This window comes from Nannizzia gypsea, genomic scaffold (genome assembly GCF_000150975.2).
Source record: "Nannizzia gypsea CBS 118893 supercont1.4 genomic scaffold, whole genome shotgun sequence".
Classification (NCBI taxonomy): Eukaryota; Fungi; Ascomycota; class Eurotiomycetes; order Onygenales; family Arthrodermataceae; genus Nannizzia; species Nannizzia gypsea.
Window position 1 is genome coordinate 1,461,825 of NW_003345198.1, and position 25,455 is coordinate 1,487,279.

Consider the following 25,455-nt stretch of genomic DNA (forward strand, 5'->3'; position numbering starts at 1 on the left):
TGTCCTTTTTTTTTTCAATATACGTGTAGGGACCCTTACGTCAAAGTCCCTGCAACACGAGGCGAATTAGCACTTTATATTGGACAGTCAAGTGCTAAACTGTGTGCCATTGTGAAGTTGTTAAGCAAATACAAATCAAGACGAGTCCTGTTCTTTGTAAAGAGTCCCATGACTCTTTACTTGACAATTGGATTCCTCGAGCTACTTCAATATACCACCCTGGCGATACACGCAGGAATATCTTCCGAGGAGAGGGACCTGGTTGCAAAGAACTTCAATAAGCCACATTTCAATGTTGACTGTCTCGTCGACTGCCTAGAGGATGACATAGACCATGATACTGATGACTGCCTCGACAATGAAATCGTTTCCGAAGTTGACGAAGAGCTAAATGGCAAGGATGGAAAGGCTGTAATAGGTAAGGTTTTTGTTATACGTGCATTACAACCTTCCTTCGTACCTGCATGAAAAGAGCTAACGAGTTACTACTTTCTGCATAGCTTGTCAATATGTCGATATTTTTGGCAGAATCATAGCCGGCGAAGCACATGTGTTGAAAACCATGCATCAAAACACCATGCTCTTTGGATGAGCATGAAGGCCCGCCGACCACTAGCACGGGCTCACTCTTTTGGTTCAGTCGTTTTGATATATTGCCTCTGTGAGATGGCTTCCGATAGCGTGCTAGGCCTTCAGGCTCTCCTCCGACAGACGGAGGAGCGGGCAGCAAGAGCGGAAGCACGACAACGCCAGGCAGAAGAGCAATAATCCCAACAGAGGAAAAGGCTAAGCTAATATGTAACGCAGAGCAGATAACAGCATCTACTCTAGTCCAGGAGTTCCATATGATGATTAATGAGGGGCTGAAATTTTCATATATCACTAATGGATTGGCCTATGGAGCCGGGAACTCCTGGGTCTGGAAGGACCAAAGGAGGCTTCCAAAAACTAGTTACTGGATAGACTAGCCGAAGAGGCCAAGCCCGAGGGCCCGAGTCTGACGGCAGCCTCCCGTGCCCTAGTATGGGCTGGCGAGGTCGACGTAGCCAAGTCAAACTGGGACTCTGATTATAGGTCCTCCTCGTGGTTCTCCACGTACTACTGCTTCCATAGGGATGGAACCACTCCTTCTAATATTCGGAAAATCGACTCATTCGCGGACTCTTACTACCTGGAGGGTGGTAGGCTCTGCATTCGACATTTTAAGACGGGGCTTTCCCTAGTCTGTGCCCCGGAATCTCAGGTCCTGAACTCCCTGAAGCGAGCTCATGACTACAACGGACATTGGGGCAAACAGGGCACATTGGCCTTACTGCGGAGACATGTGTACTGGCCCAATCAGTCCACCAATGGTATGGGAAACAAGCCTTGACCATGAAAGAGCACTTATACCAAGAAATGAGCTCCGACAAACTCTTCCAAGCTTAGAGTATATGCCATCCTCACCTCTAAGCTCTCCAAGTGCAGACGTCCGTCAACGTACCACTCGATCCCAGGCTAGCTGTGCACCCCAAAGTATAGCCTCACGGACAGACAACACGGACTCTGATTCCAACTCCCGTCAAGCTGCTCCCAGACGGAAGCGAAATTTAAGCGATCTAACATCATCGCCAGTCAACCAACAGCCCCAACACCAAAAAGTGACCGCGCCGAGAACGACTGCACGGGTACTCATGACCGCGGGCGTCTCGGCGATAGAAGGGGGACGCGCAGATATCGCAGTCGAGATTGATTCGAGCCCATGTGGTAGAGCACCTGGACTTACGGCCTGATAACATACTATAGAATGAAGAATTAGGACGGGCCTTGGTAATTGGCTTCTACCACTCCAGGCTGATCGCCCCATCAGAAATAAAGACTCCAAGGGGCGTTTGAAGGCTCTAGGGGACGAGAGTGAGAAAAGGGTAGGAGAGGTACTGACTGTACTGAATTTGACCATTCGCAAAATCGCACGGCTATGAGTCGAAGCACATGTCATTCCACAACTGAAGGCACAACTTCTGCTAGGAGCTGACACGTTGACACCTGAGGGCGTCATCATAAGACTTACAGCACAGAAGAGCTACATTAGGAGCCTGTCAGAAATTGCAAGTTCCCATTACAGTCGTCGCTAAGAAGTATCACTAACAGAACAGACCTGTATATGCAGCCCGTCAAACTGTTATCCCACCATATTCGATGGCAAGGATTCCGGTTAAGCTGAACAAGACAAAATTACCAGAAGACCGCGACTTCGTCTTTGATCTAACTTATACCAAGGTCTCTCTTCACATATCTTGCAGATGTAGGACTTGACTACAATAAAGTCGCCAACTATACCAGTCAGCCTGTCACAGTCTAACGAAAGGCCAGGCTCGGTTCCTTGTCTGACCGGGATGCCACAGCAGTATCACAAGTTGCCGCGCATGCTGCCGACTTCACGACCACGAAGCCAAACATCCAGATTGACAAGAAATCAGCCGTTAAGGAGCTCAACAAGTTGCCAAATGGAGTTTCTGTTTATGATTATTCAAGCACGGTTGACAGGTTGGCACACGTTATACATGCTCATGACATATGGGGTGAGCGTATCATATCTGACAGAGACCCAAAGATTTTAGGGGTAAGGCTTCCTGGAGTCAAGTGTATTAACCATCAACCAGCAGTTGGGGAGATATTACCGAGTTAATGATTACTGCACTCAGTTCGTCTCCCGCGACCAGGCTGCATTTGGCCGTAGTGAAAAACATCGAAAGTCAGATAGGTCCCATGCATGTTGTCGCTTATTCACTTTGTGTGGCAAGGCTAGCTCACCATAAGATCGGTATCCTGACTCTGGCAGCTCGCAAACAAGCATCGGAATAAGAAGCATGAGCCGTCAAAGTATATATTATGAATATAGATGTAGACCCTGTATTGGATATATTCATCAGGGCGTAGAAAATGGCCAGAGTTGAGTCAGCAGAACTTGTTAAATGTCTATCCAGGCAGCCACTCAAACAGCAGAACCTTCAAGGTTGTTAACGACTCCCTAAACCCGCAAGGTAGCGCCAGCAATATTGTTATTGCTAGCTAGCTAGGCATTGAAGCTATACCATTGATACACGCAGAAGATACCTTTCTACTAAGCTGTCGACCTTCCATGAATCATCATACGAGCCAGTATTGTCATCATCATCAAGCATACGGCTGCGTCGACGAAAGGATGTGCATAACGGATATATATACTGGCACTTTATCCACGCTGATACTTGCCAATGTTGCCCTCGCATCTTACCGTCTCAACAACAACGAGGGAAGAGCAAGTCTCCAGGGGCTGGCAGGCAGCGTAGCTGGTCTGTTCAGAGATCAAACCAGTGGCCCGCAAGACAACAAGGGACTTGTGCTTACTTTCCTCCCTGTTTATGTGCTTGTAGTGGCTTCAGACTGGATGCAGGTTAGATATCATTCCTCATTCAGCCTCTAATAAGGCAGCCTTGCGTTAGGATATATGATCTGACCATGAGCTATACTCATACCAGGGCCCCTATTTCTTCCCGTTGTACAAGGAAACTCTTCAGCTGCATGACCATGTCATTGCAACGCTCTTTGCTACGGGGTTCGTTTCTGGGGCATTCAGTGCCTCATTCGTAGGCAAGCTTGCCGATGTTTACGGACGTCGAAAAGCGTGTCTGGCGTTCTGTCTAATATACAGCCTATCTTGCATCATGACAACCTCGTCATCGAACGTCTTTATTCTTTTTCTTGGGCGAGTCCTTGGGGGTATTGGGACGACTTTACTCTTTACGGTCTTTGAAGCATGGCTTGTGGCCGAATATCATCACAGAAAGGCTGCGAACGATCCAGCAGAGCTAAACCAGATATTGGGGACAATGACCGTCCTGAGTGGAATGGTTGCAGTTTTGTCTGGGCTTGTGAGCAATTACCTTGTCTCGATAACGGGTTCTAGAAGAGCTCCATTTCTCGCGAGCCCCGTCTGTCTCTTGCTGGCCTTTTTTCTAATTTTGGGAACATGGGTACGTGTTGATACCCGATTCCAATAACCGAAACCATGCTTATAATGGGCCTTACTATAGAATGAGAATTATCTTGGTAATTCCGATGGCTCCGTATCGGAGGCTACGGAGGGCCAACAGAGTGCTAGGATATCGACTATAATTAGGGGTAAGTGTTTACAACTACATCCTGCCATATAAGCCTGTGCAAACACTGACTCTCGTTGTAAAGATACCCGTATCATGACACTAGGGTTCACTACTATGATAACTGAGGGATCTATGTACCTCTTTGTCGCTTTCTGGTCACCTGCAATCATTGCAGCCAGCAAGGATGACGGTATGTCTAACAGCCCACCATTCGGGGTTATCTTTGCTAGCTTCATGACTGCCATGATGTTGGGGTCTCAGGTAGCATCTCAGCTCATGGTCTCACCTCCTTCGCGAGAGGATTCGCCGCCAGCTCCTTCATCATCATCGTCGTCGTCACCATCACCAGAGCCACGAGGCTATCCATCATACGATGTCAATAGCATTAGTGTATCCCGATCCTCTCGTCTACTTACCATCCTTTTATTCCTAGGGAGTATGAGCTTAATCTGTGCCGTTGTATTCCCGACTACGTTGCTCACTCTCTTTGCGTTCTGTGTCTATGAATTCAGCATTGGACTATACTACCCGAATATGGGTGTACTCAAAAGCGTCATGATCCAGGATAAGGATCGAGCAGGGATATATGCTCTATTTCGATTGCCGTTAAACTGCTTTGTTGTTGCCGGCCTGGCTTTCACCACAGAAGGTGAGACATGCGTTCCAGGATAATCACCCAGTTGACACCTTCACACATTTCTCAAGTCGTTGTTGCTAACAGATGGTATTGACGAAGGTGGAGGATATAGAAACAAGGTCTTCATGACCTGCAGTACTTTGCTGCTTGTCGCCATGATATTCTCTCATTTCTTTCTTCGATGAAGGCCATATTGTACTCCGTAATGCCGACCTCGATATTTCGATCGGGCTATTATGTATGGTGCGGTGTCTGCTCCACTTCAAGGTCTCATCGATGGTTTAGATGCAAATGAGACACGCATACCAGGGAGGATTGGTATGCACAGCTGTATCTCCTATTCTGGGAACGGGTTATTTTCGGCAGTGATAGTTGACTTCCATCTGGACATTCCGGATACATGTCTGATAATCTGGGCTGCAGTATGCACCGGAAGCGCCGGGCCTTTCCTTATACACCCCTCAGACCCAATGATCCACGGTAGCTTCCAGTGTTTTGAAACTGCGGCAAGCAACAACTAAACAAAACTGATAAGTGTCTCCCGTTTCATGGAGTGTTTGACGCGCACACAGGTGGTATTTATGGCAAGTTGCTGGAGCAGCAATATGTTACCCTGCAGCCGCGATTCCACCAGCTTCTTCCAATCGAAATCTTGGAAGATATCTGCAGCTTTCGGGCCGATCTATGCCGCGATCCATGGACCAATACCCTCTGCGACTTTATCTGGACTGCATTGCCGATCTGCAAAGCCAACCCACGTCATTGGAGACGGATATCCCCAGCACAGTTGCTGCAAGCCTCGCCAGCTTTGGATGAGGGGTGCGATTCGATTCCTAAGTTTGTATTGCTAAGCGCTTCTAAGGGATGCATGTTGTAGAACGGACTGTCTCAGAGTACTCTGAGACACGATCACAGAGGCGAAGCAGCCAGCCGTCAAGTGTTTATTCCTTCATCCTCGATTGACTGCAAAAGTGTTTTGCTTTTTTCTCTCTGTGAAACCTCGGGGCGTTGATACTCGCCCAACAGATGGAAAAAAGGGGAACCTTCCTCTAAAGCTAAATATAATAGATACTTTGGCAGGCAGTACTGCTCTGGCTAGACATAAATAGAAGACCATTTCCTGCTCTACTCTCTTCTGCTCAGAAACAAGAACCAGAATCAAAAATAATAAAGACCATCCTCTCCGAGCTCAGCAGAAACAAACGATCAATCAAGCCAGCCAGCCAACCTCCTACACAGCAATAATGCAGTTCTCCAAGATTGTGGCTTTGGCCCTTGCCGTCGTCCCAGCCTCATTTGCAGCTCCAGTTGATAAAAAACCACTGGTGAGGAGAACATAGCTTCTACGGCCAACTCTCCCGCTGAATTACCTTCTGACTTACCTTATACAGGCTACCATTTACAAACTAGCCAATTTCGAGGGATACATGCAAGCTGTCGATAGGCCAGAAATCTGCTCTTACATGCTCCCAGATCAGTATGTTTCAATCACCTAATTATAGGTATAATATCCAGTAAGGCTCATTTATTATAGCAACAACCCAATCGGATCGTTGAAAGTGGCTGAGGGAAGCACTTGTCAGCTCTATGCGTAAGTCATGCCTTTCTAAGGATGTACAACTATTGCTAGTATCCTAACATATACCTACAGAAGCCGTGGATGTGGTGGAGAACCAATCGGCGAAGCCACTTCGGATCGAACAGACCTTGTAAAGGAGGGCCTTACCGTCTACGCAGTTACCTGCGCTTAGGTGCAATTTATTCCTCATCTGCATTATCAAGAGATATAATTTGAGCGTGCTATCTTTTTCCCTTGTCATTTTTGTGTGCCTTCTTTAAGGTCTTAATATTAATGCGTTAATGAAATACTTCAAGCGTCTACGACAAGCTATCCTCTCCTTTTTCTCATGCTCCCAGACTTATCCACACTTATATCCCGGAATATATGTGTTGATAAGTATATACACAATACAGTATACCATAGCCTTTTTCACTGGTTAAAATGATGCAGGTTCTCAGCACTTAATTCTAGTGTCAACCGCTATTCAACTCCTTACCCAACCTGACATACATAAGTATGGGGTTTAAAGCCTAACATGTGCGGCTTACACTAGAAAAGCACAATGATAGTTGAACTTTTAGGCGCCACTCATTAGGCAGTTTAGTGTAGTCCAAGTATCAAAGGTCTTCGCACGGAAAGATACTCTGTTGAGACAACTTTCAACTTTGATATGTCTTCAGCTGTGTTGAAGTACGTGTTTCATCAATATAGTCTGATGTAGTAACCCTGTTATCCACATAACAGTATCCTACTCCCAGGCAACTGTTCCGTATATCGTATATTCCTAACGCAAGTTAGCCCATAATATATCTTATATACGGAGTAATTATATAGTGTGTTTCTTCACAGCGGTTAGGCTCCATAGACCCAAACTTGAAGACAAACCGATAGGAGGAAACTGGCCATTTTCAGCACTTATATCATGCTCGAAGCAGTTATTCGCCCTCAGCTCACTGGCGAAACAACTACTCCGTACTGTAACAGTTATTAGTAACCAGCGGCTTTTTTCCCGGAGTAGGAGTTGTTTCTGCTCCTGGTCCAACTGATAAGCCTGATCCACTTAGTAGTTAGTGAACTGGTCAAGGAGTTTGGGCCCCTCGGAGGCCCGGAATTATATCAATTGCCGTGTGAAAGAGCGTCCTGGTCGATCTCAAACCGCTGAACACCAAATTCAATCCACATTTCGATGGATGGATGGATTGGGAGCAATGGTCATCGGTTTTAGCTGCCGGGGAACCAGCGGTTGACAGGGTGATCCACATAATCAGCCGTATATCAAAGTCTATTAATGCCGGGATCGAGCACATCACGGCTCGTGTACTCCGTAAGTTGATCGAAATCCGTCGTGTATCACCGCCACGATCTCGAGTCAATCTCAAAGGAGAGATCACACCGACTAAAATTTCTCGAATCGAAACAGATATTCCTGGTTGAATTTCTCTATTTATCCGTACACTTCCCGTAACCCATTGTCAAGGACCCGACAACTTCTGCCTTGTCTCCAAAAAATAAAAGAAAAGAAAAAACCGAGTATCACCAGTATATATATGGGAAAAAAATGGAGACTTTAAGAACCTTAGCCAATCGCATAAATGCAAGCAGAAAACCCATGAAACTTTTCCTTTCCCTTCGTTAATTACTCAATTGCAGAGACTCCACCGGGCTGGAGAACAGGGTTGACCTCTTCATCCTGCCACTTGAGTTTGAACTCCTGCCCAAGTTCCTTCTTCACAGCTGCTTGGACGGCTTCGAGAACGTTGGCAAAAACTCCGAAATTGGCGGGGTTGTTGGTGTCGTTATCGCCTCCGTTGAAGATACCAGTGCGAACCAAACATGTATTCCAGCCATACATGTTACCGCCGCAGATGTCCGACTGAGGGTTGTCACCAACCATGTAGATGTTCTTGGGCAGGGTATGTTCGTTGTGGATCTCCTTCATCCATTGCTGTATGACGGTGTCTGCGTATTTGTATGTTGCAAGCTCCGGCTTTCCGTATACAACACGCTCTAGGTCCCCACCTGTTAGTGTCTTGTATTGGGACTCGATAGCAATGCGGAAGGCTCCCTGAGTCAAACGGGGAAGGGCGTGCTCAGTAGGGAAGATAATGTCTCCCTGAGAGAAGTAGATTGGGATCTGGTTGGCAAGAGGGTTCTTTGCCCTGGTCTTCAGCCGGCCATTTTCACTGAGGAGGAGGTCCAGAATGATTTGCATATCAGTCTGGTAGTCTCTGGAGTCGGCAAATACCATGATGGCATCGAAGTTCAGATTGTCAAAGTCGCGTATCTTGGCTTGTTTACGCTCTTCATCCGACAGCTGGCTCCAGGGGGAGATGGTCGGGTCCCATGCCTGGACGTCCTTGGTGTGGACAACGGTCTTGAACCCGTAGTCCTCAGCTACTTGTCGGACCTTGAATCCCTCACCGCCACAGACAAGAACGGTATCGTAGTACTCTGACAGTGCTTGCATGGGGGTGTGTGACTGGATGAACTGCTCGGTGGAAATTGGTGATTTGAGGATCCCAGAAAGCTCGTCCACTCGGGCACTCTCGGTCTTGCCCCCACCATTGGTCAGCAATATGTATGGCAGCTTTATGCCGAGCTCGTTGTCTCCATTCAACACCTCCATTACTCTGGCAGCCTCAGGGATCAATTTTTTGCCGTGGACTAGGACACCATCGATATCGAAAGCAAAAGCCATGTTCTTGGCTGCCTCAACTTTTTCCTTTGCCAGGTCCTGGATCTGTGAAGCTAGCACATCTCGCTTGAGGCTTGCGGGGTCTCGAGAGCCCGATAGTCTTGAAGCTCGTGGGGATTTGGGGATAGGCAGAGCCATGCCAAACGAATTACGGGATCCCCGTCTATCCTGAAACGATGGGGATAGGCTGAGGTTATGCATGAGAGAGCCTGCATCGCTGATCGAACTTCTCAATGCTCTCACTTCAATTGCGTTCCCTTGGTCAGATGGAATGCTGAGTTGGCCGCGTTTGACGGCACTATCCCTTCTCGACCATTCGGTGTCTTGCTGAGGTTGAGACATGATTGCGGTGGAAATAAAGAAACGTTGAAAAAGAGAAACGAATAGTGATAAACTGGTGCTAGGAGTGGTAGATACTTCAAGTGAGAAGTATATAAAGTAAGGGTAATTGATAATGAAAGGAGGTCTCTGTTCAATCAAATTTTGGATATCAATGGTGGGCTGAGCCTTGCATTTATATACCCAATTCGAATAAGGAAACTTGTCAAGGAGGTCCGAATTTCATGAAAAGGAAAAGGAGTCAAGAGACTTCTTTCCCTCGGAGATCTTCACAGGCGGGATTCTCATAAACATTCGTGCAAACCATTGCAATGGTTCGAAACAAAGATTCCATGTCATAATGTGACGTTATGTGGCAACCGAAGGTTCTCATTGGACCCAAAGAAATCTGAACTCGCTGCCAGTGGTTCAATGTCTCTTAAAGGTATCTTTGCAAGTGGATAGCCCGGTACAACATCAAATTGGTTGTCCTCTATCTTTGTGTGCTGTGGATAATATGAATTGAGAATGCGGTTAATGTCCGAGTCAAGTTGTAGGGATCATTTCCTTCCACGTTCCCCACTGGCCCGAAAGCCACGACGATCGAGTGGACCCTACTCCCCGTCTTGGTAATAATTGGACATTGTCACTCCTCTGTTGGCTGACATAGATTATCTCTGGGTACAGCTCAAGGGCGTCTGTCTCCATTGAATCCACTCCCGGGTTGTTTGAGGCCTCAAAGCACATGCATACAGTAAGCATAATATACCCACCAGTATCCGCTATACTCAGGAGAAAGGCAATGTGAAAATTGAGTTCAAAATACGTCATAGACGTAGGCGGATGGAGTCGATTCTCCATAACCACGAAAAATTCTAGGGCACATTGCAGCGGAAAGGCAATGGGATTCGAGGGTTCAGTCACGGTTTCAACTCTATCCTTGAGGCCTTTCTCGAGAAAAACATCGTCCTGCAGTTCCCCCAGTCCTTATTGAAAGAAGATCCTCCAGAAAAGGCAACATAAGACTATCCATACCTAAGAAAGATACCGTTCGTGATAGGAATACGGGGAGATTCATAGTGCATTACTTACTACATTGATAACGGTTGCTTGGTGCGCAATGTCTCGCAATATCACTTTCAAATTGAGCAACGATGTCACCATTCCGGGGTTGGGTTTCGGTACCTTTTCCAACGAAGGATCGAAGGGAGAGGCGTACAAAGCTGTGCTTCATGCACTGCGGACCGGGTACAGGCATCTGGACTGCGCCTGGTTCTATTTGAACGAGGATGAGATTGGACAAGCCATCCAGGATTTCCTCAAGGAGAACACCAGCGTGAAGCGATCCGATTTGTTCATCACTACCAAGGTCTGGAATCACTTGCATGAAAAAGACGAGGTGGCATGGTCTTTAGAAAACTCGCTGAGGAACCTCCAATTGGACTATGTCGACCTTTTCCTAGTTCACTGGCCAATCGCCAGTGAAAGGGATGACAAGTACATGCCAAAGATTGGCCCTGACGGCAAGGTACGATATTCTCTCTAGGAATGGGCGCAGATGAGGGAAAGACTCTAACAATTAATGTTATGTGACCAGTATGTGACCAAAAAGAACCTGACCGAAAATCCGGAGCCTACATGGCGGGCAATGGAGGAGCTGTATGAATCTGGCAAAGCGAAATCGATCGGATTATCGAACTTTACCATTCCAGGCGTAAAGCAGATTCTATCGTTCGCAAAAATACCTCCTCAGGTCAACCAGATCGAAATCCATCCATTCCTTCCGAACACGGAGCTTGTCGACTTTTGTTTGTCGAAGAATATTATGCCAGAAGCATACTCGCCACTCGGTTCTCAAAATCAAGTTCCGACAACTGGCGAAAAGGTCGGAACCAACCCAATACTGAATGAGATTGCGAATAAGGGTGGTCACACCTTGGCCCAGGTATTGATAGCCTGGGGACAGAGACGAGGGTATGTGGTTCTACCAAAGAGCTCAAACCCTCAACGAATCGAGAGTAACTTCAAGGAAATCGAGCTATCCGACGAAGAATTTGAGGCTGTCAATAAGGTGTCGGAGGGTAGACACACGCGGTTCGTTAACATGAAGGACACCTTTGGCTATGACGTTTGGCCAGAGGAGGCCACGGAGTAAACTTGTTGCTCAGAGTCCTTGTATATACAAAAGCAGACCCGGCCATGGTCGAGTCGGTGGGCGGGCATGTTTATATAACACATAGAGATGTCATATGGTCATGTTCACATAGTATGACCGTTAGTCAATTCCAGGCCTCGTGTTAACTATGTGACATAATCTCGTTGGCTCTTGGTGGCATGGTGGATGTGGTGAGAACTCGTCCAATAATATCTCACCCCGGGGTTGGACTATTTTCCCTTTGCAGAATTATTGATCTGTCAAGGCATTAAATTGTTGCATGGACCGTCCTCCACGTCTTGGGCAAGAAATATTGACAGCGGCCAAGGATGCTCCGTAGCTAGTTATGCTGAATCATAATAGCCTCATCAGGTAAAAACTTGCTCAGTTAACTATTCTGGACACATTTCCACGTATGTATGCTGGTTGAAACGCTGTCTTCTTCAGCTGCCAACGCTTGACTCATGGCTATTGTAAGTATGTAGGATCACAAGGGTATGATTACCGGTAGTTAGCGCTGCACCGCCATGTCCCCCCGCTGGCGGGTTGAATTATCGGCTAGTCACACAATAACCTTTGGTTTGTTGATTTCAGAGCATGTTCCAGTTATAACGTATACGGAGAGTACGCTCTTGTGAGCAACCAGATGGTCGTTACGTAGACGCTTGCCCACTTGATCACTCGTTATTGAACTCCTGACCTCCTGGTAAAATGACATCTAGAACGCCGTCGTCTGGCCATGATCTGGGTATTTCTTGCTCCGCCCATTTTGTGCGAATCTCCGTCACTCACAGCCGCGAGATCTGGTGTGGCTCTGCACGCATCAAACGCTGCCAAGGGACATGGATGACCCGGCCTGCAGTGGGCCGGTAGCAGCGCTTCGGTGTCGCTGCAGCCACACAGCTACCCAATATTTGCTTTATGCCACGACCGCCTAGTGCTTGTTAGCTGTTGCTGGGACACATAGAGGGGAACAAAAAGTGCTCCTCAACTCACATGAAAGGCCACTCACTGGCCTGGTTGAAAGGGCGTCGTAACGTTCAGCTGGGCTGTTGAAATCCTTCAAAGAGACCTCGATCTTTAAATAAATAGGAAAAAGCAAACAGCGTACGGAGTAGTTTCGAGTATATGTTTGAGCAAGGATTTGCTGTCATTGCCGCTGCTGTTGCTGTGGATGTTGGATGTTAGTTCGCTGTGTGGTTGGCTGGTTGTTGTTGTTGGTGCTGTTGTTTCTCGGAGTACAGAACTCGGAGTTGACGTTCGAGCCCGATTTGGTAATTCGTCATCGTGCGCCAACAGAAAAAAGCAAGAGACGGCGTCTTTTCTCGTCATCACATCCACACATCATCCAGCTCCGTCTTCTTCATACCTGCGACGGCTGCGGCGGCAGATTCTCGAGTAGCATTTACATAAAACTACTAGCCAACTACCGGTGCTGGGCTAGTCTTGGGCTTATTGGCGTGCAGCAGCTGTGGCTAAAGCCGCGTCGCAGGTATATATATACAGCTACTCCCGTAAGTACTTCCACTTTTGCCGACACAGCCACTGCACCCTATATACGATATCTCCTGTCCGGGACTTCTAGCTTACCAGGAGAAGTTGATACCAGGCGCTTGCACAGCTCACACGCTCTCCTGCCCTACCCGCGAAGCTCCGTTCCAGCACGCATACTTGCTGCTACATATACCTACCTACCTGGCTAACCGCCGTGCTCAGTAACTATCAAGAGGCCAAGCAACCTTTCCAGCAGCCACAATAATGGGAGTTAATACGCGGGGTAATATGAACGGGGAGAAGGCCACAGGGAGCAGCGGAAACCCCTCAGCGCAGATATTGACGGGGAAACAGGAGCACTGTGCGTACCTGCGGGGATAACTACTCCCTTTGCATGCTGGCTCGAATAGCTTAGCCAAAGCTTACTACTTGACTAATTCGGTTCAAATGACTTTTAGATCTCAAGCGGGAGTTGGTCGGCACTCAGGTTTCGAGCGAGATCGTTGAGCTCAACTCTCCAACGGCCCTACGACGATTTGGCGCCCCGTTCAAGTCGGACTTTGGAGAAATAGCTCCTGTCGACTCAGAATTACCAATTCTACGGTATATATTCGTCAACCATGTCCGGAACTTCCCATTTCTAGATAAGGCACACGAGAAGGAGTTTTGGCAAGATCGTCTACAAGTGGTATGTTTGAGTGGTTACCCCCCGCCAGCGGCTAAATTCGTAAATTTGCTATTACCTTACCGTTTTTGTGACATGCTAACGTTATACTCTACTGAACGGTAGTTTCTGGAGTCCTTTGCCAATAAGAACATCTCATCAAGCGAAGACCGACATGAAGAAACTAAGAGACGGAAGCTCGCAAAGAAATGCGAAAAAGTGGTCGAGCTGATGATGGTTTCTGGGATACCAACATCCTCTGGATATGAGGAGAGGATACGCTTCTCTGAAATGGAGGTTGTCGACAGAGGTGCAAATGAACAGGGGCTACTTGTCAACATGCCTGAAGGGAATGTAATCAACGGCTGGGACGTTAACATTGCAGCAGTCAGAACGACCGCCGTTAGACGTACTTTGAGATATCACCAGCATGCGGTATGTATAGCCACTACCTCCCTTCGTCACTACAGCTTTGGAATATCCCTTTTCTCACTGGTCATGTGCAGGAATTCTTAATCCGAGTTCGGCAACAAGATGGCCCTAGCATTTACATTGGCCGGCGCTTTGGTGATTTTGCAAGATTGCACAAGAAACTCCGAACAGAGTTGCCTGGGAAGGTCATACCTCCTTTGCCTAGAAAGAATAAAAATTCGGTGTCTTCGTCTTTCTTCGGTTCAACTCTGGATGATGATGCATCCTCCACATCGTCCGTCAATACCTTGGAGACAAATGAAGGCCAATCTACCCGAAATCTCCTCGTTCCGAGCACCCTTAAACACAAGGCTTCCGTCTCCTCTTTCAAATCTATAAGCTCACAGTCGCCTCGAGCATCAGGAGAGCTACAGGGTGAAACAGTCACACTGTACAGAGAGGAGCAGCGTGTCTCCCTGCGCGCGTTCTTGAGACTGATTCTACAAAATCATAGAATAGCCTCTTCAAATGCTATGAAAGAATTCCTAACAGACAAACCTATTACCTTGAATGAAGAAGAAGAGATGGATATTGCAAGAAGAAAAGAGCTTGATGCTAAACGCATTGAAGAACAAAGACGTTTTTACGAAATTGCAAGGAAACGCGCGCGAGAATTAGATGTCTACATGGAGCAATTCAGACAAGATATTGTGGAAAGAAGTAAGTTAAAAATACCCATCGATTCTCTTATTACTTCTTTAACTGGGATCGCTTTTAACCATATGATCATTTATAGATGGCCTCACAAAACTATTCCAAGAGATTAGAGAAAAGGATTCCGTAGAAACGCTGAGCCCGCAATACCAAAAGTTTGCAGAATGGCTGCGTATCGAGTATGCATACCCCCGTCTTTCTGCTTATTACTGGCAGCGCTTTTATGATTCTGACTATGATACTCTACAATAGGGTCGCGGCTACATTATACCATATCTTTTTAGCTGAGGATAATTCGCCCGAATTGTTTGCCCAGGCTAAAAGGATACATTCTTTAATCCCATATTCGATTTTGAAGAATGTCATCCGCATTGCTAACCCTGCAGCCGTGATGGCTGGAGTTCTGGACCTTTTCCTTGCTCAGCCATTTGGAGCTAGATCTCTTCTACAACGAATATTCGCGATGGCGATTCAAGATGGCGTAAAAGCCTTCCAAAAATCAGTCGATAGCTTAGCAACAAGGATAGATGATAATATCCTCGTAGATAAGCTTCGAGCATTCACAGAGGCTAATGAAGAAGTGAAGAATGAGCTCCGCGCAGAGGCAGAGGCAGAGAGCGTTGATATAGTTGTGGTAGTCTTGCGGTCTGAACATTTCCAGCCGGAATTGACCGTACGGCAGATCGAGAAAGTGTTCAATTCTTATGTCGCCTGGGTGAGCGCAGTTGAAAGTGTACGTTGTCCTGGCAGATTCCCATCATTCGCGGTCCACTGCTAACATTTTCGTATTAGATTGATGACCCTGAAATACAACAAGGCGCCCAGTGGTTTTCGTACCTAAAGCAGCTTTTGAAAGTGCTCACGAGGCAAAGAGATAAGATGATGATGCTGAACATTATTGAAGAGGTAAAACTACTTGTTTCTCTGGCATCCGTTATAGATACCCACTGACTTCGTAGCAGCCCGTTACTTTACAGCTTTTCCGCGATTTATTCACCATTTTCTACGAACCCCTAGTCCGTGTTTACAAGTCCGCAAATGTCTACAATAGCATCACAGATTTTGCAGAATTTGCAAACGATGCTATCGCTGTCATTGAACGAGCTCAAAGACAAGATGTTTCTGCTGATCCAAATCAAACCGTTCAGTCATTTATTGACCTTTGCACTCGCCATCAACAGAGCTTTTATAAATTCGTTCATGAGGTTCATATCCATGATAACGGGTTATTTGCATCGCTGATGACATGGCTGGAAGACATCCTTAAGTTCCTCCGCGAGGGCCCAGAAAGCGGCGGCACTCTTGACATGAACGCGCTCTTCCAAGGAGCTGTTTCTGCCGGCCAAATTGACAAGGACGCCGCTATCGCCGAGATCGATTCGTTAATCAAATGGCATTCAGACAGAAAGAAATGGCACCAGGATAAAACCCGACAGAAGATGGCTGCGGAAGGTGTCAATGAGCAGATGCCAGGAGTCTCTACCTTTAAAAGCAGTGACTTTGGGCTCCATGAGGTAAGCAAAGAACGGCTCCACACATCTTGGTTCCACTGTTAACAAACACTCTTCTCTTAGGCCGATTTGGAAGATCTGGCAATTGAAGATGACGTTTCAGATCCTTCAGATGAGAACTCCGAAGATGATGATATGGATCCTATAGAATTTGAGCGCAAACGCCGTTCTAGGCATCAAGACCGTCTCCGTCGTTCTGCAGGGGAGCCGGTGAAACCCAAGATATCGGAGATATTGAAGCTACGAGACTCCTTTGGGTCGATGCTGAGGATGGTCCTTGCTTAAAGGAAAGGCAAAGAAGATTTATCGCTCTTTTCTGGCTCTACCTTTCGTCGTTACATTTTGGGGATACCCGGTGGCTCTATAACTAGGTAATAAAAGCATCCAAAGCAGTAAAAGTGAATTATTTCGGAGATATGTATATTTCTACATTCACAGAACAGCCATGGTCTTCTTCTTTTTGCCTGTAGCCTATGGAGAATTCTCGACGCTTAGATCATAGAGCCCTATGTAGCGATACCAAGGGAGTGGAATGCTATGCCTGATGATGTACTAGGAAGTCAACACCTGCACCCCCTTTTAGAGTTGCGGCTAGGGTGGAGCAGTTTGGGGTTTAGATAAGATTGATAAGAGCGGTTGCTATGGCTACTGCTTTCTCCGCTGTCCTCGACTTAAGGAGTACTCGACGACGCCTTCGGCAACCCTTTTTACTCTGCTTCTCATGACTTCCAGTATCTAGCATGTCGGGCCAGCCGGGGAGTGAGGCTTCTCCAAACCGGCGCCCTCCATGGACCGGGAGAAAACCTGAAACCTTGCGAGGCCTTCTGCTTGAGGGGAGATGGCACTGCGACTGTGACCCCCGCCGGATAGCAAAGCATTTCGAGACAAAAAACGGCGGCAAATACCATGGAAGATGGTGTAAGTGGATTACTCTACTTTTTATCACGGCGCCATGTTCTTGCTAACAGTGTGTATTTCCGTCCGATAGTCTATACTTGTCCGAAGTCACGAGATATGGGATGCGGATTTTTTCTGTGGAGCGATGAGGCAAAGGAACGAGAGCCAGCACAGAATCCAACAGACGCTTTGAAGAAGAGCTCCGACGCGCAAGAGGCAGAGCCAGCCAAAGTCCGACCTGATAGCATAAAACCAAGCCCCGCATTACATACACCAAAGGCGAACCGTATCCGCGAGTCCATATTACGTGGTGGGCTTCTAACGCCAGAGTCCCAGGTAAAGAGAAAAAGAGATGCAGATATAACCGATTATTTGGATAAATATCAAAGCCCTACCAAAAAAGGGCGGCTGGATTTACCTACATCACAGGCAGCGGAGCAGGACACCTCATTCACCACCGTCCCGAATATTTCCTACCCTTCTTTGACTTCCAGGCTTGAGGCTTTAGATTCCGAACCAATACCACAACCCGTATTCCTCACTCCTAGGAAATCAACACCACCACCAAGAAGTGAAACCGCTCCTGGCCAGAAAACCTCTCTTGGACTCCCTACCACTCCGACTCCTTCTCGCTTTACGACATCGCCCCTTTTCTACCATTCGGCAGAGAAGGTTAATAAAAGATCACAGTACTGTGAGACAGCGGCTAAGGCTTTTGGAATACTTGAGGCTCATAAGATCAATGTTACGCCCAAGGCAAAGGAAGAATTGGCGGAATTTCTTGATAGGAACGACCTAAAGACTCTAGGGATCATTAAGGGAAGGGATATCTCGAGGCTAGCAATCAAGAGCCGAGAAAATCGCATAGAAGCGTTGGAAAGTCGGATTTCGGTGTTAGAGGCAGAGAGGGAATCTTGGAAAGCATTGTCCTTCAAACCAGGCAATAAACCCTCTCCTCAGATTCGCAGCAGCAGTCATGGTGGGCTTGGGGAGGGGTTGTAGTTTAGAGAGAATTGATTTTCGCAAATGTTGTGATTTCGGAAGAGTGAGGCTAAGAAGTGAGGTAAATACTACTTCAAGAATGATTTCATTTCACATGCAGTTAAAACTGAATATCGACGCAACATTATTAACAAATTCTCACCAGAAGAACCTGGAATGACGATAAACGCATTATTTTTTTGGCAAAAGGCGCAGTTCGTCCGCAAATTATTTGGATATAAAAGATTTAGTGGGAGAATAGAACAAATAGAACATTATAAATGCATGAAGTGAAGGTATATATATAGCGTAATTATAAAAACGAAGCGTAAATGCTGTTCGCGAGTGGATATAAGAGGTAATTTAGAGGGCGGCGATCATACCCAATCCACCGGCAAGGAGAGGGAGAACGTTGACAGAGAGGCAGCCAGCACCGTTGCCTTGTGGAGTATCTGGTGAAGACGATGGAACAGATCCAGTGATGTCAGTGGATGTTGGGAAAGAGCTTCCAGAACTAGAAGTAGAGGTTGCAGTGCTAGAGGAGGTAGTGGATGTGCTGTCATCGGAGCCAGTACCTCTGCAGTCAGGGTTTCTTGAGCCCTATTCTAGGTGTTAGCAGGGATGCGGAATGCAGGGTTGCACTTGAAGGTAGCTTACAGGAGCACAGCAAAGGGTGCCAGACTTGGAGCACTTTCTTCCGAGATCACAGTGGCCTAGAGGAATGTGTCAATAATGGTTCAGTGGTGCAATGTTAAATGTAGGTTGACTTACTTCCGGTGTTTTGGCAGCAGGTCTCTCCCGCAGTTGGGTCGTAGCAGCTGTCGGTACCACAGACCTTGTTTCCAGGGCCGTACTGGCGAGCGCAGCTCTCATCGGTAGGACCGCTGCTGCCACCGGAGCCGCCAGAGCCTCCAGAGCCGCCGCTGCTACCACCAGAACCACCAGAGCCGCCGCTGGAGCCAGATGGGTCACAGCTGGAGTATCTTGGGTCATTTGGGTTGTAGCACTTGGTCGAATCATTGGGACATTCCTTGTATCCGCTACCGAAGCAGCTCTGGCAGGTTACACCCCGTCCAGAGCAAGAGTCAGAACTGCCAGAGCTTCCACCAGAGGAGCCACCGCTACCACCGCTGCCGCCGGAAGAATCGCAGCTAGAGTATTTTGGGTCGTCTGGGTTGTAGCACTTGGACGAGTCGCCAGGGCATTCCTTGAAGCCGCTACCGAAGCAGCTCTGGCAGGTAACACCGACACCAGAGCAGTGCTCATCTCCTGAGCCACGAGCGAAGATGTTGCTACGAGCCTTCAAGTTGTTACCAGTTCGGCTGAGGGAGTGGGCGCTTTTGGAAGCGGCGGTGGAATCACCGGAGCCGGCAGCAACCAAGGTTGCTCCCAGGAAGAGGAGGGAGGCGACGGAGAAGCGCATCGTGGAGGTTAGATTATGGTATTTATAGGGTATGGCTAAGAATTATTCTTCTGAGAAGGAGAAAGGATAAAGAACGACTGGAGTTGGTTGGCCTGTACACGGTCCTTCAGCAAAAGCGAGAGAAAGGACAGAGGAGGGCGAAGAGGAGGTATATATAAAATTCAAGAGCCTGTCCTAAAAATACACGAGGAGGACTGCATCTCGGATTGGGGATCCGCTGCTACTCCGAATTGGGGAGTAGCCCACCACTTGATCCAATGCCATTTTTCTCTGGAATATGAGGCTATGTTGTGATCATCAGGGTATATTCCAATGTTATTGGCCGGGAACTGAAGCCCTCCATTCACGGTAAGTTGTGAGCTCGAAAACTTTGACTCCAGCTTGTTGAAAGGCGCATGTGGAGTTGGGCACTAGTCTGGAGTTGGGAAAAGCTCAAAGTAGCTTGAAGCCCCTTTCCCATCACCTCTCGTATTTTGACTATATTTTCGCGACGTTGTTCGCCTTGACCAAATCTAGTATCCACAAGGCTCGATCACAAAAAAGCAAAGCAACAGCAGGAAATAGGGGCAAATACGAGTTTGCGTTTGCGTGGCTTGATTTGTCGATCTGGATGAATATTTTGTGAGCATTTCTTATGCAAGAGTTAACGGCTGTTTGGCCGGGGGCCAGTGAGGAGATTGAGCATAACATCTCACGTCGAGTTCGAGACCGTCTCGCGTTCGCCTCTACTGCAAGTGTTAGGCGAGGTGAGGGAGACGCGATCCAAACAAGCTGAAGCCTAAGCGGGAAGAGAAAAGTAGGTTAAGCTAAAAAGCTTGGCGCCTTTGAGCCTCCTTTGCTCTCGCTGCTCCGTATCATGCCCGCGCGAGGTCCACCCCACGCAGGCAGGATCGTAACAGTGTTCATCATTCTCCTTTTGCTTGTCGGTCTCTTTTCCGCACACTCCGTACTCCGTATGCCCCTTTTAATCTATCAACTTAGGGTGGTGTCTGACACCTGGATTTGCGGACAGGTGTGTTATCTCTGTGCTGGGGAGGCAATGGGGAGAGAAGTCGATTAAATTAGCGTATCCACTAGTTTATAAATAGCATAGCGGTCTACTCAAGTGCTGTCCTGGGCAGTAACCTTCTCTTGGGTATTTATTATATTCAGAACGGGACATTTGATCTCGCTATGGGACATCTCTTCCCGTCCCAGCTGATGGTGAGACGGATGTACTCCGCACCCTTGCGGTTCGTGCTGGCAATACTGGACATGGTGTGCTGTGAAAGCTCGGTTGAAAAGCTTTTCGGCCTCACCCTGATGGGTAGCATCCTTGGCGTCCTCGTTCCGTGAGTGAGCTGACTGGCAGTTCAGGTCCGTCGCAGAGGATTCAGTAAAGCTAAACAGCACACTAATTTCGGCTTTAAGATCACACGCTGCCTAGCTGAGGCTCAGCGGTCTCTTTTCCCAGCAATTAGTCATTGGCTGTGTTCACCAAGTCAAACGCCAAGGCCACCACTTGCTCCGATTCGGCCTTGCATTCTTTCGTGATAAAAAAAGCCCAAACCTGCACGGCACAGAGCCCAAGGATAAGGTGGAATGCCTTTGGACGGGTGGGTGCTGGGTCCTCTTCCCCGTATCCAAGGCAGCACAATGGGGAGGAGATAGCGAGGCTGTTCGATGAAGCATTTGAAAGTCGCAACATGGTGGTCAGCGCAATGTCGTGTGCATTGCTTGTTGGAATGAGACTTTCTGCTGCCATATGGTGGCGTGCTTCGCGCGTGAACCCGGCTTTGAGGCTTGTTTGGAAACAGCTTGTTGCAGCAAATGTTTTCCAACCAACTGCCAAGAAAACGTTACAGTTCGGGCCTGTCAATCGTTAAATAGTCGCAGGCAACGAGACGATGATCTGCGTCTTCCCTCTGATCATGCCTGGAAATGGTCATTTCTTTTCGGTTGACTCTAATTCCGCTTTGGCGTGTTTATGGGACTATTTGCGTTCGAGATCTGGAGTATCGAATTCCGCTGCTCTCGCATTGTGATAACGCCCGATATTGCAGAATCTCCCAGGAAGATGAGAACATTGTCGCTTTTTAAAACGAGACAAGCCCCATGTAACCCGGTTGATATTAATGCAACCGCTCCTTCATAGCCAAGTTGCAGAGGGTTCAGTCTGAACCAATATCGATACTCTTGAAAGCGGCCCTATCGCGCCTTCTCCAGTCGCAAATTAACTGTCTTGGGCTCAAAATCGGCATTCTTCTAGTCGTTCGCTCAATATTATCGTAATCAACGTGACAATTGTTGCTCCTGACGCCGCTGCTGCTGATGCTGTTAATATTGCTCGTGTTAATTCAGACGTCAAGAAGCTGGAGGCCTTAGAAAGTAGTTACCACGTGACCACATTCAAAAGCTGACAAAGATCGCGATTTTGTTTGAACAAACAATTTGATATTTTGACCAAAATTCGACTTGACTTACTCCATAAGATAACTTCTGAGTAGCATTTCTCCATCTGTACGAGTTTTATCAGGTCCGACTCTCTGGTTTTGACAATATTGCAAGGCGCTGGCAAAAAAGTCATTAACTAGTTACTCCTTATCGATATCAGAAAATTTTTCTTATCGTCGAGTAACTAACTAGTCAGATGGATTTGAAAACTCCCGTACGCAAGATGAATAGCTTTTGAAAGATTCTATATTGAGTAGAAGCTGATGAACTAATCCTATTACCTTACTGTGTAGCCTTCAACCCTCCCGCACGACCGCACACCCTCCCCCCAGACCATGTTCCGACCGCCTATCAACCGCGCAATGCGGGTACTTGACCGGTCATTCTTCAAAAAGACCATACCTCTCGCTGCTGCCACAGTATTTGAACCGAGGAATCTTGGCCGGATCAAGAACGAATTAGCGAAGAGCAATGATATTCTGAACGCTCCGCGGTTACCGGCCATTCGATATGTCCAGAACCCCACCACAGAGGAGGAAAAGAGCAAGAAGTGCATCTTGCTGAAAGAGCAGATACAAGCCAACGATGCGACTACCTGGTCACCGACAATACGGGAGTTGGTTGAAGCAAAGTCTGTGGAGCTGAAGCCATATGATCTTCAACTTGATTATGACTACTGGCTCTATCGTATGTTCAATTGGGAAGACTCAAAACATAAATGTAACTGCTAACATATACGGTAGATGACATCCTTTCTTCAATATTGCCAGAGGAACATCTCGAGGAGACACCAGCTGGCTTCAACCAAGTTGGTCATGTCGGTATGTAGAGCCAAAAAAAACCCTGACCTAGTAGCTATGGAAATGCTAAGTTTGAATATATAGCGCATCTTAATCTAAGAGAGCAATATCTCCCATACAAGAATTTAATCGCCGAAGTTATCCGGGATAAAAACTCAACTGTCCGAACAGTAATTAACAAGGTGGACGATGTTGGCGCAAACAGCGAATATCGCACATTCGCATACGAGCACCTCGTTGGGGACAAAAATATGAATGTCATCCAGCATGAGCAAGGTTGCGAGTTCGCATTTGACTACTCCAAAGTATATTGGAATTCGCGCCTGGGAAATGAACATACATATCTCGTTGGCCGGTTTAAGGAAGGAGAAGCAGTATGTGATGTGATGGCTGGCGTTGGACCGTTTGCCCTACCGGCGGGTAAGAAGAGGGTATTCGTGTATGCAAACGACCTTAACCCTCACGGCTACGAGAAACTGAAAGAAGGCACCGCTCGGAACAAAGTCAGAGAATTTGTCCAGCCTTTCAACATGGACGGAAGAGAGTTTATAAGACACGCTTCCCAGGAGCTGTGCGTCAACGGGCCCCGTCCTGTGAAGATATTCCCCAAAATGAAACGCACCGAAGCAACCGAGAAGAAAAGCGTTCCTCCACAAATATATGAATGTCCGCCTACCTTTGACCATTATGTGATGAACCTTCCGGCTTCCGCAATTGAATTCTTAGACGCCTTTGTCGGTGTCTATGCTGGAAAGGAATCACTATTTGAGCCACACACCGAGCGTAAACGACCGCTTGTCCATGTTTACTGCTTTTCGACCAACTCTGATGACAATGCCGTTGAGTATGCGGATATCTGCAACCGCATTTCGGAAAGGATACAATACAAGATTACCCCTGATGATATGATTGGTGGTACAGGCAACCAAAACCTCGAGCTTGAGATTCGTGATATCAGGCTTGTCTCGCCGAACAAGAGGATGTTCTGTGCTTCCTTCAGGCTTCCAGCAGAAGTTATCTTCAAGTCCTAATTCAGCGCTTTACAGGATGCAATTAGGAGTTTGTTTTCTTTCCAACGGCTGGTTTTATATGACAAAAGTGAGCGAGGGTGTTTAGCATCATTCTCTGGTTACGGTTCTCAAAGAGCATAGAGTTGTTTGTGTACGATAGACTTATATATATTTTCATCCCCTGCATTGACTGCCATTGGAGTGGAGTTGGTGGAAGGACTTTGAATTCTGATGATATACTCGTTTCTCTCTTACGAAAGGACATACATATTATTCCTCCATACTTCGTGACCAGCTTGATATTGGCTCTTTTTTTCATTTCGCTTTCTAACTATCAGGCTAATAATGAAACATCTCCATCTGATGCTATGCGTTAACTGTCTAGCAAAAATATAAATAAACAGTATCATGTCGAGTGTCATCTTCCAGTTAAGGAGGTACCGTTTTCCTAACCTGAACGCCTTGCACATTGCTAAAATCAACCCCTTCCAAACCCGTTAATTCGAAGATAAAAACAGGGCCGCCCAAAGCACTGCTATTTTCATTCCTCTCATATTATATGGTGGTGGTGGTGGTGTTGGCGGACAAGCCAATCACTCCACGAAATTCCGTAGCTTGGTGAGCTCGTCTAGAAGCTCCTGCAAGTCCGCATCCGAGATCTTGTTTCCGATACTTGGGATAAGCGACTTTGCCTCCTCTGCATTATCACAGCACAGACTTCCTATTCGATGGTTAGATAGGGTCGAAACAGCAGGCGGCCAACTGCCACTCATCTCACGTACCCAGCTGTGACCGCTCAAAGAACTCCAGCTCCGTATGCGCAGAGAGAAGACGCTCGACAGCTTCGATGTTCTCCTTCTCCTTGAACCTGGCGAATACTTCGAGATAATCCTGGGTCTTGACCAGGGTCCTGCCAGCGGACGATTAGCATGTGCGGCCCAAGTCGCAGCCCGGCGCACAACTCACTCGCGCTCTTCAAACTTGCTGTCTCCTTTCCTCCGCAGGTCAAGGACCTTGTTGATCACCAGTCGAGCTTCGGACAGAGATAGAGTCGGCACATGCTGGAATTCGCCGAGCTTGAGCTGGGCGGTAGCTTCGAGTTCGCTCTGGGGGAGCTCGCGTTTGCGATGCGTGGGCTCGTGGACGGGCGTGGAGGAGCTCATGGTGCCGGCGACGATGCTCTAGCTGTTTCCTGTACTCTGGCAAAGATAACGACCCGCTCGCAGCATTCAACCAGGCTCGCGTCTGCTGCAATCTTCACTCTTCAACCTTGCGACTTCACGATCTTTTCCTCTTTCTTTCCCTATTTTTTTTTCCCTGACGTCGACAAGAGCCTCTCACGTGACATTTAATGATTAGGTAATGACTTGCCTGTCTGCTTACGTAATACGAGCTTTCGGCACTTTTTCTTTTCCTGCGCTTTCAAAACAAATAATCCGAGTGAGCAGTAAAAGTAAATAAAAGTAAATAAAAGTACGGAGTCAAAATCAGGGAAGCGTGTAACTGCAGCACCCCCGTCGTCCCCAGTCGCCAGCTAGCTAGCCTCCAACGTGTTACTCGGCAGGTGTGTAGGTGTGTCCATCCCGACCTTATGGCCGTCTCCTATAGATGAGCCCGCCAGCCAGTG

The 25,455-nt window shown here is 47.4% G+C and overlaps 12 protein-coding genes across 12 annotated transcripts; 8 read left to right on the forward strand and 4 right to left on the reverse strand.

Moving 5' to 3' along the window:
* Window positions 1–168: 168 nt before the first annotated feature.
* Window positions 169–1,372, forward strand: MGYG_05221 (hypothetical protein; the record flags this gene model as incomplete). The annotated part of the gene is made up of 2 exons (XM_003172581.1): window positions 169–418; window positions 969–1,372. 2 exons carry the CDS (start codon window positions 169–171, stop codon window positions 1,370–1,372), a joined length of 654 nt encoding a protein of 217 aa, XP_003172629.1.
* Window positions 1,373–3,184: 1,812 nt separating this feature from the next.
* MGYG_05222 (major facilitator superfamily transporter domain-containing protein 5) lies at window positions 3,185–4,796 on the forward strand (the record flags this gene model as incomplete). The annotated part of the gene is made up of 4 exons (XM_003172582.1): window positions 3,185–3,415; window positions 3,501–3,995; window positions 4,056–4,143; window positions 4,207–4,796. 4 exons carry the CDS (start codon window positions 3,185–3,187, stop codon window positions 4,794–4,796), a joined length of 1,404 nt encoding a protein of 467 aa, XP_003172630.1.
* Window positions 4,797–5,161: 365 nt separating this feature from the next.
* MGYG_05223 (hypothetical protein) lies at window positions 5,162–5,638 on the forward strand (the record flags this gene model as incomplete). Its single annotated transcript, XM_003172583.1, has 2 exons — window positions 5,162–5,183; window positions 5,334–5,638. The coding sequence occupies 2 exons, from the start codon at window positions 5,162–5,164 to the stop codon at window positions 5,636–5,638; spliced, it is 327 nt and encodes a 108-aa protein (XP_003172631.1).
* Window positions 5,639–6,005: 367 nt separating this feature from the next.
* Window positions 6,006–6,512, forward strand: MGYG_05224 (hypothetical protein; the record flags this gene model as incomplete). The annotated part of the gene is made up of 4 exons (XM_003172584.1): window positions 6,006–6,086; window positions 6,153–6,238; window positions 6,296–6,352; window positions 6,413–6,512. The coding sequence occupies 4 exons, from the start codon at window positions 6,006–6,008 to the stop codon at window positions 6,510–6,512; spliced, it is 324 nt and encodes a 107-aa protein (XP_003172632.1).
* A 1,446-nt stretch (window positions 6,513–7,958) lies between these two features.
* Window positions 7,959–9,359, reverse strand: MGYG_05225 (hypothetical protein; the record flags this gene model as incomplete). The annotated part of the gene is made up of 1 exon (XM_003172585.1): window positions 7,959–9,359. One exon carries the CDS (start codon window positions 9,357–9,359, stop codon window positions 7,959–7,961), a length of 1,401 nt encoding a protein of 466 aa, XP_003172633.1.
* Window positions 9,360–10,455: 1,096 nt separating this feature from the next.
* On the forward strand, window positions 10,456–11,490 carry MGYG_05226 (hypothetical protein; the record flags this gene model as incomplete). The annotated part of the gene is made up of 2 exons (XM_003172586.1): window positions 10,456–10,863; window positions 10,933–11,490. The coding sequence occupies 2 exons, from the start codon at window positions 10,456–10,458 to the stop codon at window positions 11,488–11,490; spliced, it is 966 nt and encodes a 321-aa protein (XP_003172634.1).
* Window positions 11,491–13,248: 1,758 nt separating this feature from the next.
* On the forward strand, window positions 13,249–16,569 carry MGYG_05227 (PX domain-containing protein; the record flags this gene model as incomplete). The annotated part of the gene is made up of 9 exons (XM_003172587.1): window positions 13,249–13,345; window positions 13,443–13,672; window positions 13,775–14,083; window positions 14,155–14,779; window positions 14,856–14,952; window positions 15,026–15,506; window positions 15,566–15,679; window positions 15,736–16,287; window positions 16,348–16,569. The coding sequence occupies 9 exons, from the start codon at window positions 13,249–13,251 to the stop codon at window positions 16,567–16,569; spliced, it is 2,727 nt and encodes a 908-aa protein (XP_003172635.1).
* A 455-nt stretch (window positions 16,570–17,024) lies between these two features.
* MGYG_05228 (hypothetical protein) lies at window positions 17,025–18,183 on the forward strand (the record flags this gene model as incomplete). The annotated part of the gene is made up of 2 exons (XM_003172588.1): window positions 17,025–17,202; window positions 17,273–18,183. 2 exons carry the CDS (start codon window positions 17,025–17,027, stop codon window positions 18,181–18,183), a joined length of 1,089 nt encoding a protein of 362 aa, XP_003172636.1.
* A 342-nt stretch (window positions 18,184–18,525) lies between these two features.
* Window positions 18,526–19,585, reverse strand: MGYG_05229 (hypothetical protein; the record flags this gene model as incomplete). Its single annotated transcript, XM_003172589.1, has 3 exons — window positions 18,526–18,762; window positions 18,820–18,875; window positions 18,934–19,585. 3 exons carry the CDS (start codon window positions 19,583–19,585, stop codon window positions 18,526–18,528), a joined length of 945 nt encoding a protein of 314 aa, XP_003172637.1.
* A 1,101-nt stretch (window positions 19,586–20,686) lies between these two features.
* MGYG_05230 (hypothetical protein) lies at window positions 20,687–21,329 on the reverse strand (the record flags this gene model as incomplete). The annotated part of the gene is made up of 2 exons (XM_003172590.1): window positions 20,687–21,007; window positions 21,135–21,329. The coding sequence occupies 2 exons, from the start codon at window positions 21,327–21,329 to the stop codon at window positions 20,687–20,689; spliced, it is 516 nt and encodes a 171-aa protein (XP_003172638.1).
* An 885-nt stretch (window positions 21,330–22,214) lies between these two features.
* Window positions 22,215–23,849, forward strand: MGYG_05231 (tRNA (guanine-N(1)-)-methyltransferase; the record flags this gene model as incomplete). Its single annotated transcript, XM_003172591.1, has 4 exons — window positions 22,215–22,232; window positions 22,312–22,705; window positions 22,762–22,839; window positions 22,903–23,849. The coding sequence occupies 4 exons, from the start codon at window positions 22,215–22,217 to the stop codon at window positions 23,847–23,849; spliced, it is 1,437 nt and encodes a 478-aa protein (XP_003172639.1).
* Window positions 23,850–24,421: 572 nt separating this feature from the next.
* MGYG_05232 (polymerase II polypeptide D) lies at window positions 24,422–24,991 on the reverse strand (the record flags this gene model as incomplete). The annotated part of the gene is made up of 3 exons (XM_003172592.1): window positions 24,422–24,549; window positions 24,611–24,738; window positions 24,795–24,991. 3 exons carry the CDS (start codon window positions 24,989–24,991, stop codon window positions 24,422–24,424), a joined length of 453 nt encoding a protein of 150 aa, XP_003172640.1.
* Between the last annotated feature and the right edge of the window lie 464 nt (window positions 24,992–25,455).